General features: G+C 33.8%; 1 protein-coding gene across 2 annotated transcripts; it reads right to left on the bottom strand.

Annotated features, from left to right (window-relative positions):
• Positions 1 to 168: 168 nt before the first annotated feature.
• On the bottom strand, positions 169 to 17,063 carry LOC127873912 (uncharacterized). 2 transcript variants are annotated; one of them, XR_008046434.1, is made up of 3 exons: positions 16,729 to 17,063; positions 11,628 to 13,499; positions 169 to 239 (listed from the first exon to the last, which is right to left on the bottom strand). XR_008046434.1 is itself a non-coding variant. In XM_052418021.1 (2 exons), exon 2 carries the CDS (start codon positions 13,465 to 13,467, stop codon positions 12,289 to 12,291), a length of 1,179 nt encoding a protein of 392 aa, XP_052273981.1. In that variant the 5' UTR covers positions 13,468 to 13,499; positions 16,729 to 17,063; the 3' UTR covers positions 11,252 to 12,288. The 2 variants fall into 2 exon arrangements, 1 of the variants encoding a protein (XP_052273981.1); XM_052418021.1 differs by lacking the exon at positions 169 to 239 and having other exon boundaries at positions 11,252 to 13,499.
• Positions 17,064 to 20,013: the final 2,950 nt, after the last annotated feature.

Genomic DNA, 20,013 nt, shown 5'->3' with positions numbered 1-20,013 from the left:
ACTACGATAATGACGACAGGCTATGATAATGACGATGTATGATGATAAGAACAAACACGTTGGCGATAATGATGATAAATAAGGTAAACAATATTGACTTAGTTGTGTTGATACAATCTGTTTGTATGTTATTTCAATAGAAATGGATCAAAATTTTATATAGCTACGCACTAACTGACATTCAAACAATAGAATTCAAGTACATAATAATTCTCAGTGCAATATATATTGTACTAAACCTTAACCAACGTAAATACAGTTTTCGAGAAAAGTACGAAGATTTTAAAAACACAACATGCCACAAAATAATTTCCATTTCGACATCGTATGTTATCTAATGTATTACATGAATGTGTGGCATTTTAGCTGTTCATATGTTGATTGAAATCTAATGTTGAAACGCTAACAAACACAAAAGTCCCAGCTGTATGAACTATAATATCAAACAGATGGGTCAGATCAAAACATTGCTACATATATGAAGTACATCGTAGTGCAAACTCCTCGTTTCATGAAATGCCTGTAAAGATTAAAGGGCGTTTATGATTTTACATTTAGAATACATTTCCATTTCAATTAAATGTCTCAATTACGCATACAACCGTTTATATTTGTTCAAAATGACATGATGTAACATAAGCAACTGAATACACCGTATGACATTCTATGTATTATATGTGTTGAAACTGTTAATGCATAATTACACGATCCGGGTGAGAGTCTCGTGCAACTTTGCCCTTTATAATTTAGATTATTAAGATAATAAAGGTTATAATCGCTAAGATCTAAATAGCAAAGCTTCACCAAGATCTGTATACCGGCAGGCTCTTATAATATCAATGTGCTGATTTCAAATTATAAGATACTTGTTATACATGACGTCAGGTCATATTTACGTGAGTCTCTTACGTTATGCATACAACTGGCCCAATATGTATACAACGGTTTATATTTGTTCAAAATGACATGAAGTAACATAAGCAACTGAATACACCGTATGACATTCTATTTATTATATATATTGTAACTATTAATGCATTCTGGTAAGAGCCTCATGCAATTATGCCGATTATAAATCAAATAATCATTTTAGCAAAGTTCACCAAGATTTGTATTACAACATGCTATTATATAAAAAAAAATCAATTTACAAAAATACATTTAATACACTATGGCACATCATATTCACTGGGCTCTCTTACGTTATGCATTTACTGCATTCACTGGGACTGCTTTTCAGTTAAAGACTTAACTAAAGCCTACAACATGTGCGAAATTTGCAAAACAATTTCCTACAGTCGTTTCTAAAGTCTCTCATACAAATAAAATACACCACTGGATTTGCCATATGGGTAATTACAAACGATCGTAAACATATATTATAAGCTATAATACCGCCAGGTGTCAAATCCTGTGTAAAAGTCGGAGAATACATTCGGTAAATAATTATCGTAAGGTGCGGTATAAATGACAAAATAAAAACTACACTAAGCCAAAAAAACATCCTTGTCAGCTCTCTCGCAACGCGGTCTATCTGACAACTTCTATTGGAGGCCACACTTTCTAACGGCACATGCGCACTGCATTGTTCGCTATCCTGTGAAAATGACGTCTGTAAAAGACTCCCTGTTTTTGATGTTACTCTGGTGTTTGTAGTGTTTAACTCCAATTCGTTCGAATAAGAGGAACGCGCGTTTGGCTTTGCACGAGTGTATGATCGTGAAAATCGTAAATGCCATTTCAATTGTCGCCCAATTCTAATGTACAAAACCACCATTATCACAAACGCTATCAAACAGATCGCGAACTGGAAAAGGAAATATACTTTCGGCAAAATTGAGTTGGTTTCTTCAAAATGGTCCTCCACAAAACACTCTATGCCTGTGATGTTAAACACACCAGTTTCCACGGTCCTTTCACCGTACAAAAATACTGCAGGGATAGCGACAATGATTGCAAAAATGCACGAAACCCGACACATCGTGTGCATCCGCGCAGTTTTCATTTCCACCACCTCAAAAGTGCAGATAGCGCGATGTCTTTCAGCTGCGATGAACACAAATATAAAAACAGATGCCGCGACGAGAAACACTTGCAAAGATCTAAACGTCTTGCATGCCTCGACTGATGGGAATTCGTACGGATGATAGAGGCTTACGAGAAGTAAGGGCTTTCCTAAACAGCACGCCATGAGGTCAACGAAACCGAGCCATAAAATAAAGAACCGGGAAAATGATTTGGGATACGGAAAATAGATACGTAAGACGACAATATTTCCGATAACCCCTATGACCATTAACGTCATAATAATGGCAATTGCTGGAATGTGCAACGTAAATAAAGCGTCATTTAACTCCCGTAACGTGACGTTCTCGTTGAAAGTATGACGCAAGCTTTTTGGAATTGTAGAAAACATCTTTCGCTATTTCTTCATTAATTTCTACCTGAAAATATACAACACATGCGTTGTAAGATACACCTGTATATAAAGCGTAAATAATGTATGGTTTATTTATATATTCGTCTTATAAAATGTCGATAAAAACAAAAGGAGAAAATAAACAAACCAACATTTTACATAATAGGATCGCAAACATCGTCAAATAAGTAATTCTATGTCTAAGGACGACATTTTGGTCAAATACGAAGAAAAGCTTTTTAATGGCATGTTTAAGAATTTTAATTCAAATACATATTACTTAATCTAGAGTCATTGCGTAGATAATTGAGAAAGAGAGTTATACTAGTTTGAATGTGCAGTGCAATCGAGAGTCCGTTGCGAATCTTACTTGCTTTAAACTAGGGCCAATGTATAATAAATATGTGTGTTAATAGAACATTTAATACATATCATTGAATACCATACCATGTTTATTCAAATTTATGATATCAACTCATAGACATTTCAAAGATCACAGCTTTGATGGATTTTAATTTCTTTAGTAGAACAAAAAATAAATCTTTAAAGATAATTCCTTTCTAACTGTTTGGATATACCGACATTGTTTGTTTTTAGTTTTGTCGCATATTAATACAACATGCAAACAACCCTGGAAGCTCTGAAACTAGCCGTGCAATTTTCACCAACAATTCTTAGACCTAAATCTAACAATAAAAAACATTCTTAAAATTGGAACATTCGTTAATTGCTATCATTTTGACTCAAACTTGGTATTAATCACCTATTTATACACCTTTCTTCCTGTAGAACATTTTCTAAATGAAATAATCAACAGTGGAAGCCTGTACATAACCGCTGGACGCATTTTTCTTGGTTCTTAATCCTTTCCTTATTCTTAAGTCTAAGAATGGGTTGGTTAATACAGGCCCCGTTTATACTAAAACCAGCAAACAAGAAACTTAAGTTTCATATAAACATTAACTTATTGACATTGTGGCTGTAACAATAGTGAATTATTGGGTTGCGCTATAACGTGCATTTCGCACGAATGCAGCTCGAAAGTGAAACGATTTAAGATTTATATTCCAGTTTTATTCATTGTTATATTTGTTGCGTGTTTATGTATTGTGTATAGTGTCTTGACATAGTTTGCCAACTGGTAACTAACCATTAAAAAGACAATTGCTAAATGAAGCTCATCTCCGGCAATTTATTTTCCTGTGTTTTGTTAAAAAGTACGTTTATTACTCAAAGCATTTATCTACAGCTGAAATTATATTGTTAATTTAAGGAAAGTAATGAATGCAGTATAATTATAAAGGACAGAGGTGACATTAAACATTCTAGGCTCAAGGACACTTTGTTATTTTAACTTAAGTAGTTCCGGAAATACTAATTACCGGTAGCAAAACAGTGTAAACATTAAGGCCGATCCAGATTTTTTCAATGAAATGTACTCATGCCTTTGACTAAAACTTTATGATTTCTGTAATAATGTTTCTTATTTAAGTATAAGTTTTAATGAAATAAGCAATTTATATCCTGAAATAGATTTAACTTAAACAGTTCCGGCTATGTTCCTTCTATTGCTTTAATGATTTTATTTATAATTCAATATTTAAAATTAAGTCATAATTTAAAGATTTATTTTAAGTAATATATTTAAGATTTTCGTGAATATTGGTGTGGTACGTAGTTCCGGCCACTTGTGGAAGAGTTTTGTTTTTCAAAATCTCAATAAGAAAAGAATCTTTCACAATAAATCTTCAAAACAATAACCCTGGGTAAAAATCTGATATACCGTGTGAATTTATATCAAAGCACCACATAAAATGCCCATTGCCCTAGATCAAATTGTGTTGTTTTTTATCAGCCACTTTTTAGTATTATCTGCAGTGCTTATAGCAACAAATGTTTATTTAATATATTTCATTATCTAAAGAGTAACCATAAATGTTTGCACCAATTATAGTTTCGACCTATAAAAATAACAATTTTTCCCTTAATGATGCAGTATTTAAACATTTGATGTTGAACAATGCGCTTCTGTCTTTGGTTGTATACTTCGCATTGTTCAACTTGTATTTTCTTGTTTGTTATGCAAGTCTTGAAAGAGCCTTCTGTGTTTATGTAATTGCCAATATCAACACCGCTGTTATATGTTATTACAATGTTGAATATGTAATTTTGGTTAACTGTGATCCTTATAAATGATTCTCTGTGATGTATTATATTTGCTATGCCAATCATTTCTCTCAATTAAACCTCAATGATCTCACAAATCGTGTTCTTTTAATCAAAAGTATATATTTTAAAACAAATTTATGTTCATTCAAGTTACTTCAGTATAAAAGGTAAAAGTTATTTCGTTAAGATTTAAGTAATTTCCCTACACATTAAAAACAAGTTTAGATAACAGTATGTTACCGAAAATCCTTTTAATAGGGTATGATTTACAGCACTATGCCCTATTTGGAGATGGCTTGAGACAGTCCCTGTGCATAGTGTATGATTTACAGCACTATGCCCTATTTGGAGATGGCTTGAGACAGTCCATGTACATAGGGTATGATTTATAGCACTATGCCCTATTTGGAGATGGCTTGAGACAATCCATGTACTTAGGGTATGATTTACAGCACTATGCCTTATTTGGAGATGGCTTGAGACAGTTCATGTAACCTTACATAGGGTATGATTTACAGCACTATGCCCTATTTGGAGATGGCTTGTTCATAGGGTATGATTTACAGCACTATGTCCTTTTTGGAGATGGCTTGAGACAGTCCATGTAACCTTACATAGGGTATGATTTACAGCACTATGCCCTATTTGGAGATGGCTTGAGACAGTCCATGTAACCGTACATAGGGTATGATTTACAGCACTATGCCCTATTTGGAGATGGCTTGAGACAGTCCATGTAACCTTACATAGGCTATGATTTACAGCATTATGCCCTATTTGGAGATGGCTTGAGACAGTCCATGTAACCTTACATAGGGTATGATTTACAGCACTATGCCCTATTTGGAGATAGCTTGAGACAGTCCATGTACATAGGGTATGATGTACAGCACTATGCACTATATGGAGATGGCTTGAGACAGTCCATGAAACCTTACATAGGGTATGATTTACAGCACTATGCCCTATTTGGAGATGGCTTGTTCATAGGGTATGATTTACAACACTATGTCCTATTTGGAGAAGGGTTGAGACAGTCCATGTACATAGGGTATGATTTACTGCACTTTGCCCTATTTAGAGATGGCTTGAGACAGTCCATGTTACCTTACATAGGGTATGATTTACAGCACTATGCCCTATTTGGAGATGGCTTGAGACAGTCCGTGTAACCTTACATAGGCTATGATTTACAGCACTATGCCCTATTTGGAGATGGCTTGAGACAGTCCATGTAACATAGGGTATGATTTACAGCACTATGCCCTATTTGGAGATGGCTTGAGACAGTCCATGTAACCTTACATAGGGTATGATTTACAGCACTATGCCCTATTTGGAGATGGCTTGAGACAGTCCATGTAACCTTAAATAGGGTATGATTTACAGCACTATGCCCTATTTGGAGATGGCTTGAGACAGTCCATGTACATAGGGTATGATTTACAGCACTATGCCCTATTTGGAGATGGCTTGAGACAGTCCCTGTAACCTTTCACAGGTTGTCCCATGAAGACCGAGGTTATCCGCTGAAGCAGTGTACCATGAAACCTGCACTGTAAACAAAAATTATTGGGTTGAAATGTAAAACCGCTATTTTGTTTCAAGAGTCAAGACTTTTGTCTTTCGAGGATTAACGGTTTATCTGATGAATTCATGTTTGATATTTGAAATGAGAATCAGGGTCCTTCAATCACCAATTGACTGTTAGTTAAGCATATAAAATTAATTATATACATGTGTTTGTTTTATATTTGAAGCATACATTACGCTAAATAAACAAATTAAATTTATAATGTTTACTCCAATTTCAAATCCAAAAAAAAAATTATATTTAAGAAAAAAGAAAAAGAAACATTTTGTATGCAAACATGTTAAATAGTGTAAATTGATACGTTTGATCATTTCAAGTATATTCACATCGCACTAGATATATTGTTTTCATACTTACACAATCGAGTTTACATTCCTTCCAGTAACAAATCGAACTTTAAAGCATGGAGAGGCGCACGTTGGTTGGGTTGTATTGTTAAACACTGACATAGAAGTTGGATAATTCTTCACAACAGATACGTCCACATTAAGTCGTTGTAAAGTAGTCATTGATTTATCAAAATCGGCAACTATTTAAAGCATAATCAGATAAAATCGTACGGAAGACTGAATTACAGTTCTTTGACAGGGTAATTTTATACCAGTCTTAATACGACTGAATGAACTGTTTGAACAAAGCGTCGCTAAACATGTAACTTTGCGGGTATGTATAAAGCAAAGTCTTTGCGTGAACTAGGGGAGGTGACTTAAGCGTTAAGTTGGAAACCAGGGTTACGGTTATGGTTTTGGTTTCCTGGCACTTACAATACACACAATACAAGTTTATTATTAGGCGTTTTTTTTTTAATTTAATATTGCAAGACAAGTCGCTTAAAAAAGACTTATGGATCTCGCTCTGTAAAAAGAGGGTTTAATGCATGTGCGTAAAGTGTCGTCCCAGATTAGCCTGTGCAGTCCGCTTTGTATTTTTAATTTAAAAGAAGATGTGAAGATTGTCTTCACGAAAATCATGTTAAGGCGGAAAGTGTCGTCCCTGATTTGCCTGTGCGGACTTCACAGGCTAATCTTGGACGACACTTTACGCACATGCATTAAACCCCTTTTTAACAGAGCGCGGCTCAAATTTCCAGCTGTTTAATCTTTTACAAATGCAGTATTATGTAGGTCTTTACTTCGTTTACACTGTGCAATGTACACATTTTAAATAAAGTATCACATTGCATATATTGTTGTTTATAAACATAAAAACTTAAAAAATATTCAGACATTTTTTCACGATGAGAAAGCTAACAGCAGTTATACAAGTTTATATAACGTGTATACTTTACTTAAATGTGACATAACGAGACTCAAAATAATGGTCATTTAACTGAATCACATGTTCAAGAATAAACATTTGTTTTTAAACTAAAAATCATATATTAAATGTGGTGAGCCGATTTTGTTATATGTTAAACGATTCAATGTAGGTTCAACGTTTGTTAAATTAATGTTTAGTGGCAACAGTGTCCAAAAGGATAACTTACGCATACCATGCGATAAAAACAACAACACCTGATATTATGTATTGTTATATTGTTTCCTGAAAAACACGCCTGCTGGTAAGTTTTATAAATTGATAAGCCAAAGATTAAAGACTAACGACATCTTCAAAAAAAGCGCAAAATGTGAACAACAGCGTTCCTGTTTTGCTGAGACTTACCATTAACAATGTTATTCCTTGTTCTGCCCTCTCAGTCAAACATGCATGTACGAAAAAAATAAACATTTGAAACATTATCAGGAAACATAAGCTTTTAACCATCTTGTGTTTAATAGTCTTGACAGTTGTCATATAACCAATTAAAAGCCTACACCAGTGCGTCACTGACAGACATGAAGGGAAGTTGCCTTACAGAGATCAAATGTTGATCTCTATTTACTATTGACTCCAAACCATTTTCCTCGTTCCATAGCGGTCTTCTTGATTGCATGTTTTGTATCATCATAGGAGTAAGTGGTCTAATGCGACAATCGAGCTTATTCAAACGTGAACGGAGATAAAAGCATTATTCCGTCTGAGCGTCTGGGCAAACAAAGCCATGTGTTGCCTTTACAAAAACTGCAGAGCGTTCTGGCTGATTTGTAGCCGTTATTGGATCATATTAAATAAAATTAAATTTGATTTTTAAATTTGAGATGTTTGAAAAACAGTTTCAATATACATACTGTTGATGGTGTAATAATTACTTGTACTTGCTTTTGTCCAGAACATACTCTAGAAAACCATTTTCTACCAAATCAGAAATATTGGTCTGGCATCAAGTCAATCTGATTCACCACACATAAGATTTGTGAGGAACGACAAAAAAATCCTTAGGAATGATGTCTTCAGATGCATACGCATCAAGGTCGTCTCCTGTTAGTGGCCATGGCAGTGGTTTAGCATCAACACACACCTGTTTCATACTTTTGCGAATATCAGTTGCAACTTCTCCATGGTTCGAAATTAAACCAAAATTAAAAGCACTGTATTGCTCCCGCAACTAACATGCTTCCGTTTAACATAACGTTGTTCGTTATTCAACCAACGCCCTTTGCGTTTGTGAATTATATATTTTTCCAATTTCTTCTTTTTTCTTCTTTTTTTTATTTATTTTAAAGCATAAATTGTATACATACATGTATTTCATTTGCAAACAATGGTTCTGACAATGTTTGCAGATATATGCCTTATTATGTTTCAAAGCTTGGTTTGTAACATTTCTATCAGTGACAACAGTATGTGTGCTGTAATGTATAATCAATGGTGTTACAAGATTTAAAATAAATAATAATGAAATGATAAACTAACATAAAGTGAATAGTATATAAGTGGTCAAGCATTATGAAAATTTAATTTGATTCCATTTTTGTTCAAAAATATGCAATGTATCATTACTGAGGGCTATTTATTTCTCAATCTGGATTTGACGTTTCTGTTTTGTATTTGTTTTCTGCATTTCATGTTAAAATTGAAATAGTTCATAACTATAAGAATAAAATTGACAACATTATTACCGTTTATTGATTTAAGTGAGTTAATTCCAAAACTATCGTTTAAGAAGGATGGTTTAACGTTAAGTTGTTGTTGGCCAAGAAAAGTTGTCAACTTATTGCAGATAGGTTGGATGCATTTGCACTCCCAAAAAAGATGTTCTTTGGTTTCGAGTTTTTCACGGCAAAATTCACATAAGTTAGAGTTAGATAGTTTGCATTTAAAAATGCATTTATTGGTCGCGTGAATTCGATGTAAGTATTTGAACTGAAAGTTTCTTAGTGTGATGTCGATTGTAGTTTTGTGAGACATAACAAATATGACTTTCCAGATTAATTCATGTTCTTGGAATATATTTTGCCATTTTATTTGGAATTTGGATGGTTCGTTCATGATATTGTGTATTTGTATTTTGTATAGTAGTTTGTTCGGTTTTTGTATTGTTGTGAGTTTTTCGAGAAAGTTGGTTCTAATGTATTGCGTGTTGTTTGTATTTATAATTGATTTATATCTGATGGAATACTTTTTATAAGTGAGTAATACACCAGGAATTCGGTTGTAGGTATTTCATACAAGTAGCATATATAATCGACGGAGTAAAAATTGTTTATTCGGTATTCAAACAGTTGATCGACATAATTAATACTCTTTTCAAACCAGTCTTTATAAACAAAGGTGGTATTATTTGCATTTATGATTTTATTATTCTATAAAATTGTTTTACTATTGCTGTTTTCTTCTAACATATTTGTGACATGACTCCAATTTCTTCTGATTGCAACCAAACATTTAGAGTTCTGTTATCATACTTCAAAACGGGAAAACCACGTTTGCTAAGTTAAGTAATGTAAACATTTTTCATAGATTTTGATGGAACAAGCTCTTTTTTACTATGACTTTTTCTAAAACAATATCTCACACGCATTTGCATATGATGGAGATTCTGCCGAAATTTTGAGATTCTGGACAACGTAACCTGAGACAGACTTAGGTTGTTTGCGTATCAAAACGTTAAAGTATTTTAATTAAACTGTTTATTGCATGTATCATGGTACATTGCTGTACTTGATCATCCCCTTGAATGTAAAATGCACTGAAAAGGGTGATGCATTGCCTTGGAATCTTGGAAATTTCCGGGTGTTGAATTTCACATTGTCGGTCAATGTTGACCCCAGGGGCGTGATTTGAACGAACTTAGCAGAAGACACAATATATAAAACCAATGAACCTTGTGGTTTAAGAGAAGGAGATTATTGAAGTGTTCATTTTCAAAATCTAGTTTAGCCCCGATGACGTACATATGCAAGTTTACGAACCAGAACGATCTGAACAACTGTGGGAGAGATTCATCCAGACATCATTTCATTTATATCTGCCCAGCGTTTTAGGAGGAGAAGTCGTTAGAAAAAAAAAGGTAAAAGGCGGCAGGCAGTCACGGTCTGACGGACGACGCTCAACCGCTGTCCAAGAAGCTCACGATAAATGAGGTGAGCTAAAAAGCAGAATGGAAATTGACATTTCACGTAGGGTAAGCCCTTTCGACCATGCACACCTCATGGTCACGTTGGGAATAATATGTCAAACTAATATTTTTAATTCTTCCTTTATCACGAAGTAATAGAACGGAAAGTTAAGTAAATGAAGTTTGATTTGAATTTTTATATTGACTTTTCACAGGGACAGGTGGGTGTTATACTCGACACATCGTCTGCTTATGGGAAATACTATGAATGATCTGAAATAATTTTAAAATCGTCACAGGCATTAAAGAGTTACTGAAAACGAAAATGCATCGCATTTGACCTTTACGTGTGACATTGATCTTTCAAAGAGGAGCATGGGTGTTATACGCTATACAAGGTCAATTCATGGGTTGTAATTATCCGAAGTTATTTAAAAATCCTTCCTTGGATGTAAAGGATACAGAGACTCGAAATCTGGACGGACCGAACATTCCCCACCCATTCCCACACACCCTAACATTGACTTACCATGAGACTACCATGTACACTTCTTCAGGAGCTTACACAACTATATATAATGATAAAAGTTGTTTGCGTATAATATGGGTTATTATATAAGTAACAAATGCACAAAGAAAACTGTTTTTTGCACTACGAATGAACACTGACAGGGACCGTACGGTGAAAATGTTAGTTAATAAACAGTATGCAATAACACACTGAAAAAAGTATGATTATCAATACATGAATAGGTTATTTGCTACACCACTACGATAATGACGACAGGCTATGATAATGACGATGTATGATGATAAGAAAAAACACGTTGGCGATAATGATGATAAATAAGGTAAACAATATTGACTAAGTTGTGTTGATACAATCTGTTTGTATGTTATTTCAATAGAAATGGATCAACATTTTATATAGCTACGCACTAACTGACATACAAACAATAGAATTCAAGTACATAATAATTATCAGTGCAATATATATTGTACTAAACCTTAACCAACGTAAATACAGTTTTCGAGAAAAGTACTAAGATTTTAAAACACAACATGCTACAAAATAATTTCTATTTCGACATCGTATGTTATCTAATGTATTATATGAATGTGTGGCATTTTAGCTGTTCATATGTTGATTGAAATCTAATGTTGAAACGCTAACAAACACAAAAGTCCCAGCTGTATGAACTATAATATCAAACGGATGGATCAGATGAAAACAGTGCTAAATATATGAAGTGCATCGTAGTGCAAACTCCTCGTTTCATGAAATGCTTGTAAAGATTAAAGGGCGTTTATGATTTTACATTTAGAATTCATTTCCATTTCAATAAAATGTCTCAATTACGCATACAACCGTTTATATTTGTTCAAAATGACATGATGTAACATAAGCAACTGGATTCACCGTATAACATTCTATGTATTATATGTGTTGTAACTATTGATGCGTCCCGGTAAGAGTCTCATGCAATTATGCCGATAATAAATCAGATACTAATTTTAGCAAAGTTCATATAGATTTGTAAAATAACATTTTCTAATATTTTTATTTTTTTCAATTTACAAAAATACATATAAAACACTATGGCACATCATATTTACTGGGCTCTCTTACGTTATGCATTTACTGCACTGACTGGGACTGCTTTTCAGTCAAAGACTTAACTTAAGCCTACAGCATGTGCGAAATTTGCAAAACAATTTCCTACATTCGGTTCTAAAGTCTCTCATACAAATTAAATACATCACTGGATTTGCCATATTATTAATTACAAACGTTCGTAAACATATATTATAAGTTATAATACCGCCAGGTGTCATGTTCTGTGTAAAAGTCGGAGAAAACATTTGGAAAACAATAATCGTAAGGTGTGGTATAAATGACAACATAAAAACTACACTAAGCCAACAAAACATCGTTGTCAGCTCGCTAGCAACGCGGTCTATCTGACAACTTCTGGAGGAGTCCACAGTTTCTAAAGGCGCATGCGCACTACATTGTTTGCTGTTCTGTGAACGTGTCGTCTTTAAAAGACTTCCTGTTGTTGATGTTACTTCGGGGAGTTTTGTAGTGTTTAACACCAATTCGTTCGAATAAGAGGAACGAATTTTTGGCTTTGCACGAGTGTATGATCGTGAAAATTTTAAACGCCATTTCAATTGTCGCCCAATTCTAATGTACAAAACCACCATGATCACAAACGCTATCAAACAGATCGCGAACTGGAAAAGGAAATATACTTTCGGCAAAATTGAGTTGGTTTCTTCAAAATGGTCCTCCACAAAACACTCTATACCAGTGATGTTAAACACACCAGTTCTCACGGTCCGTTCGCCGTACAAAACTACTGCAGGGATCGCGACAATGAAAGCAAAAATGCACGATATCAGACACATCTTGTGCATCCGCGCAGTTTTCATTTTCACCACCTCAAAACTGCAAATAGCGCGATGTCTTTCAGCTGCAATGAATACAAATATAAACACAGATGCCGCGACGAGAAACACTTGCACAAATCTGAACGTCTTGCACGCCTCAACTGACGGGAATTCGTACGGATGATAGAGGCTAACCAGCAACAAGGGCTTTCCAAAAAAACACGCAATAAGGTCAACAAAACCGAGCCATAAAAAAAACACCCGGGAAAAAGATTTGGAAAACGGGAAATAGATACGTAAAACTATTATGTTGCCGATAACACCTATGATCATTAACGTCGTAATAATGACAATTGCCGGAACGTGTAACGTCACTAAGGCGTCGTTTAGCTCCCGTAACGTTACGTTCTCGATGAAAGTATGACGCCAGCTTTGTGGAATTGAAGTGAACATCCTTTGTTTTCTATTTTTGCGTTACCTTCTATCTGAAAATACACAACACATGCATTGTAGAAAACACCTGTATATAAGTGTAAAATATATATATATGTTCATGTATATTCTTCTGATAATGTGTCGCTAGAAACAAAGGGAGAATGTGTAGAACCCAACAAATTACATAACAGGATAGCATTCACCGCAAATCAAGTAATTTTGTGTCTGAGGACGAGTTGGATCCATCAAAAATAAAGTTTATTACCGAATTAAAGGACGTATCACTTTTTGAAATGGTTGATCATTCTTTACGAGATGGGTACCACGTGTTCTGCTGCCTTTTAACATGTGAGTAAATAGTAGTTTTCTACCAATCAGCACTGGAGTTTACAAGACTTAATTGCATACTAAACTTGAATAGGTCAATTAATTAGTTCTACGACGTGTGAAACATTTCCCAAATTGCTGGGCGTCCAAACACAAATGTGTGAGCAATTTGACACAAAGTATTTGTTCAGATTTAAAAACGAATACCTGAAAAACAACGTCTTTGAGGATTGTATTGTAATTTACATCTGTGGAAAAGAAAACTCTTAATTAACACGGCTCTCACAAATAAGGTTCGTTTGCGCATATAGCTTCATTCATAATAATCAACAAACTTAATGAAAATGCCTGCCTTGAAGTCAACGATAACAACACATTTCAGAGCTATGACAACTAAATAATCTCGATGAAAAATGTACTTGAAGAAGGTTTCAAAAAAACGATTAACTTAATTAGTACGCCGAAGAAATAACAAACGATAACTCTGTACACGAAACAATATAATTGTGACAGATAAATCATGCGTACATTTCCCCCCCCCCCCCCCATTTCGTATTCAATTTTGAATCGCTATACTCTTGAAGAAATATCAATGAATCATAAATAACTGATTTTGACATTTTTAGAAAAAAAATACATGAAGAATATCTGGGTGTTTCACTCTATTTTCCTTCGGTTTTCTACCGCCGGGAGCTACAACAGAAAATGTGGTCGATAAAATGGTACTTCTGCGGTAACCTGTTCTGATTTAATGTAAATTAATCATTGAAATAGTTGATTAACTTTAAGTTAAAACAATGTGTCGATCTTTCAATATTCATAAGGTAAGTTGTACCGTGTATCGTCACGTAAAATTATGAGAATGAAGAACAAAACAAAACATAGTTGATCATACGTTTTGCAGTGTCTAGCATTTATACATGTTGAACACAGTGTTAAACACCACAACAACCAAATTTATATAGCATTAACACAAGCAAAAACAACAATTTACTAGTCTATAATAGATAAAAGCTTGTTTATACATGTGTATCATTTGCTTCGTTCTAATCCGCAATTTCATAGAAGTTATCTACAGCTGGACACACCTGTTTGACCTGTATCTACCGCATTGTTGGGTCGCCCGCATTGTTATAAGTTTGCCACTTTTTAAGTTTGATGTCGTGAATTGTACTGTATTGTATAGACAATAGGTTACATGCCTTAAATATATGTTTAAGACTGTCAAATGTCAACAAGAATTGCTTTCTGATAATGTTTTAGGAGCTTCATGGTTTATTGTGTATAACCATTAACATCACTTTCAGCAAACCTGTTGCCAATCATTTTACACTTCTACCATATTTACACCAGCACTGATTCGGTCACAACATGTATCATGATCAAAGCAAATAAGTACTCGTCAACAATTGTATAGTTGACACTATGTACATTTAGACATAAATCCTGATAAAAATGACTTTTATTTAAAGAGTGACAAAGGCAGCATCATTAGGAATTTGCTTCAAGTTTAGAAAAGCTCATCATGTCACTCTGTTTAGAACCGTTGCCATCATACGTGCCAAAATTCCGTTAAATTTACCAAAAATACACCAAATTGTTCTTTTCCTGTGTTTAATTGAATGGCAATTGGTAACTTGCCTCAAATAAAGGACCTTGTAGCGGTAATAAGAATGATCTCCGGCTGTTGCAACTGGAGTTACACTTTCTTAATATTATTAAGAATTTTAGATAATGAGACAGTCTAACTATTATGAGTCCCGGTAAACGTACATTACTGTATGAAAACACCTATTTAATAAAGCTATATATCAAATGCGATTGAAACTGCTAAATCAAAGTTTGTGTGTGATTCAACAGCGGTAAATCTACAGATTCATGGTATAATTTCGTATTTTGCAACGTTGTGAACTTGTGAATTATAAGATATATATTCAAAACAACAATGTAAATCTATTAACATGTTTCGACAAAACAGCATTTTGCACATGAAAACTTTCATCAAATTGATATTTTCAAATTGCACGTCCCTCGCAACTGTACACAATTGTTGAATAAATGCTTTACATATTTAGCATAAAAATGATACCATGATATTTCATATATGCCTTTGAAAACTTGCATTGCCTTGTAAATGTGTGACTTAGTTTTGCACCAATACAGCTTATTTGTTGAATATGTGTTTAACGTTGATTATAATAAATGACTCTCTGTGATGTATTATTTTTGTTATGCCAATCATTTCTCTCAATTAAACCTCAATGTTCTCACCAATCGTGTTATGTCAATCAAAAGGAGTTATTATAAAACACATCCTAGTTCATTTATGTGACTTCAGTTTAAATAAAAGTTATTTCGATAAGATATGACTTTCCCACAATATTGAAACCGATGTAGCTTACATTAGTTTGCTGATATATAATATACGAGGTAAGATTAACTGCACTATGACCTATATGGTTATAGCTTGAGAGAACCCCTGTAAATTAACACATATTGTCCGATAAAGACCCAGATTATCCTTTAATGGCTGAATCAGTATACCGTGAATCTCGCGCTGTTAACAAATATTGTTTGGTTGAAATTTAAAACCGCTATCATGTTTCAAGAGTCAAGACATTTGTCTTTCGTGGTTTAACGGTTTATCTGGTGTATTCATGGTTGATACTTGAAATGAGACTCAGAGTCCTTATCTATCCGTTAATCACCAATCAACTGTAAGTTTAGCATTACAAAAATAATTATATAATTATGTTTTTTAAAATATTTGAAACAAACATTAAGCAAAATAAACAAATTTAATATAAACTACATTCTCCAATTTCAACACTAGAAAAAGCATATTAAAAAAAATGCAACAGCAAAATAAACATTTTGTATGTAAACATGTTTAAAACGTGCGATCAAATCAAGTTTTTCACATCGCACTAGATCTATTGATTAAATACTTACACAATCGAATATAAATTCCTTCCAATATCAACTTAAAGTTTAAGCATGGAGAGGCGCATGTTTCAAATTACAAACGAGACCCAGTAAATCACCTCGTTGAGTTTTATTGTTAAACACTGACGTTTAAACGTTTAAACCACATCACAGCAGATACGTCAACTTTTATTCGTTGTAAAGTAGTCATTTATTTATCAAACTCGTCAACAATTCAAAGTATCATGAGATAAAAGCGTGAGAAAGCCTGAACTACAGTTATTTGACAAAGTAATAACATAACAGTGTCAATCCTACTCACTGAACTGTTTGAAAAAGCGTCGCTCAACATGTGGCTTTGCGGTTCATTATCTTGGCGATTAGATTACATTCGTGTATATGAGAGTATGAGACGACAACTCTGCATGGGGATTGTTCGCGGTTATGTATTGAGCAATGTCTTCTCATGAAATAGGGGAGTTGACTTTAGAGTGAAGTTGGAAACCAGTAAATAAAAGAGTGTCCTAGTACTTAAAACACACAATATCCAGTATATTATAAACTGTACCTTTGTATTTGATATTGCAAGACTAGTCGCTTTAAAAATTTGTCATTGCCCTAGCTCTTTAATCATCAATATCAGCCTTACATGTATATACAATTACAAAAAAGACAAAGACTCTTGATGTTGGTATCTTAACTTCTTTCCGCAAAAATGTGCAGACGAAAGCAGTAACCATTTGGGGCAACACATAATTACTTTTTATGAATGTTGTTTTCAATGGCATTCCTGTTTCAAAAACCAGTTTTACGAATCCTCCCCCCAAAGCCATAAATCAAAAGTACGTAGATCAAAGTCTTATGCTGTTTTCAAAAAAGGTATTATGTAGGGCTTTAGTTCGTGTGCACTGTGCAATATGCATATTTTAAGTAAAGTATCACATTGCATAATTGTTGTTCATAAAAGCATAAAAATATTCTGGAATTTATGCACGATTAGCAAGCTACTAGCATATATATAAAACGTGTATACTTAACTTAATTGTGACATTAACAGACTAAAATTAATGGTTATTTATCTGAATCACATGTTCGAGAATAAACCATTGTTTTAAAACTAAAGATCATATTATAAATGTGGTGAGCCGATTTTGTTATATTTTCAACGAATCAAGGTAGGTTAAACGTTTTTTTTAATTAATGTTTAGTGGCAACAGCGTCAAAGGGATACCTTACGCATACCATGCGAGAAAACAACCACAACTGATATTATATATTGTTATATTGTTACCTGGAAAAAATACACGCCTGCTGGTAAGTATTATAGATTGCTAAACCAAATGCTTATGACTAACTGCATTTTCAAAAATGCAGAAAATGTGAACAACATCGTTCCTCTATTGCTGAGACTTACCCTTTAAAAATGTGTTTCATTGTTCTTTCCATTCAGTCAAACATCCATTTACGACAAACGAAACAATGGAAACATTATCAGGAAAGAGATGCTTTAAACCATCCGCTTATCTTGTGATTATTGCACGTGATCATTTGTCATACAACTGTGCGTCACTGACAGACCGAATTGGAAGTGGTGTGACAGAGAATCGATGATGTGCTCTATTAACTATTGATCTCAAATCACTCGTCTCGTTCCATGGAGTGCATGTTCTGTGATAGCATCTGCGTTAATGGCCCTATTTATTATCATAGGCATAAGTGGTCCAATGCGACACAAATGCGTGTTCTTTAGTGAATGGAGATAAAAGCATTACGCAGTCTAAGCACACAAAACCACGTTTTTCCGTAACAAAAACTGCATGGCTTTCTGGCTGATGTGAAACCGTTATTTGATCATATGCAATATACCGAAATGTGTCTTTTTCTCAAGCCCAGTCTAAAAATATTATCGATTGATGGTTTAAATTTAAGATGTTTAAAAAACATTTTCAAACTAGATACTGTTGATGGTGTAATCAATACTTTTATTTGTTTTGTGATTAGAATATAATCTGGAACACCATGCCCAACCAAATCTGAAATGTCAGTCTGGCATCATATTATTAATGTGTGATTTACTAAAAATCGCTTTTCACGTTCTATTGACTACGCAACCTAATCGGTGGTGAGTAGTTATAATTCTTCTAGAAAAAAAAGATCAGTGTGATAACGTTTCTGTTAAGCTTACTGCTGTAGAAAACATTCGTGTTATGTAAAAGAGATAAATAAAACACCGAAATAAACTGCAGACGAAAACTCCTTATATATTATTAAGATGAGCATTTATGGTCATATGTCATAATGTCTCATTGAGAAATACTGTTCAATATATTATTGGTAATTGATAAATAAACTTTGATTTTGAGTTATGCTTCAGAGAAATTTACATAGTTTTAACAAGTCACGCTTCTGAAAAAAGGGTTGTTAATTGACCGATAAATAACGGCAATGAGGAAAAAATTTGATTGTTACATATTTTGTACATATGTGTGCAATTCGAATGAGAACTAATTTAAGAGTTAACTGCGTTATATTCAGGTTTGGGGGTTTTTCTGCATAATTTACGATTGCTTTTGCAACGATTATTTTGCTCTTTGTATCTATAAAAATTATCGAGTATCACGTAAGAACTGTCTGTACAAAATACAATCCACTCACTAACACAACATAAATAATGGTATCATCAGAACTTGGAGAATTAATGTTAATTCGTGATATAAGACAGGTTTACTTATAAACGTTTTTTATTTTCATTCCTGCTAACGAATGTGTATTGTTTTGCTTTTAATATGATAAAATAACGAATATATAATGTGTTTTTTATATTTTTGTATGTTTAATGATGTTTATATTGATGTTAGTCTTGCAAAAAGGTTACATGTATATAAAAGGACAAGAATCTTATTAATTATGCAATAAGTAAACATTACTCGACGACGAAAGTGGTTGGAGCTACAATGGCTCGAGGACATGACTGTTAGCCAGAGACAAAGCTGTCTGAAAGTGAACCATTAGAGAGGTATAAATTATAAACAAACATAGTCTTCAAATACCATAAATGTATAAGAATGAACAAGGTATCTAAAACGACATTTGTTTGTATCGGATTTGCTGGTAGTAAATTAAAAGCTTAACTATAATTATTAAAAATGAATTTGCTTTGCACTTTGTTAGTAGTAGTACAACCTTACCTAAAAAGAAGTTTGTGCTTTTGATGTGCGCCTTCACACCTCGTCCGTCCTTTTGTATGTTTCGGGTATTGACTGTTCATCAATAACGATATTGAATGCATCGGTTTCCTTCCAGAGCAAGGAC

Source organism: Dreissena polymorpha, chromosome 3 (assembly GCF_020536995.1).
Source record: "Dreissena polymorpha isolate Duluth1 chromosome 3, UMN_Dpol_1.0, whole genome shotgun sequence".
Lineage (NCBI taxonomy): Eukaryota > Metazoa > Mollusca > Bivalvia > Myida > Dreissenidae > Dreissena > Dreissena polymorpha.
The sequence above is the reverse complement of the archived record's forward strand: the minus strand, read 5'-3'. Positions and strand labels throughout refer to the sequence as shown.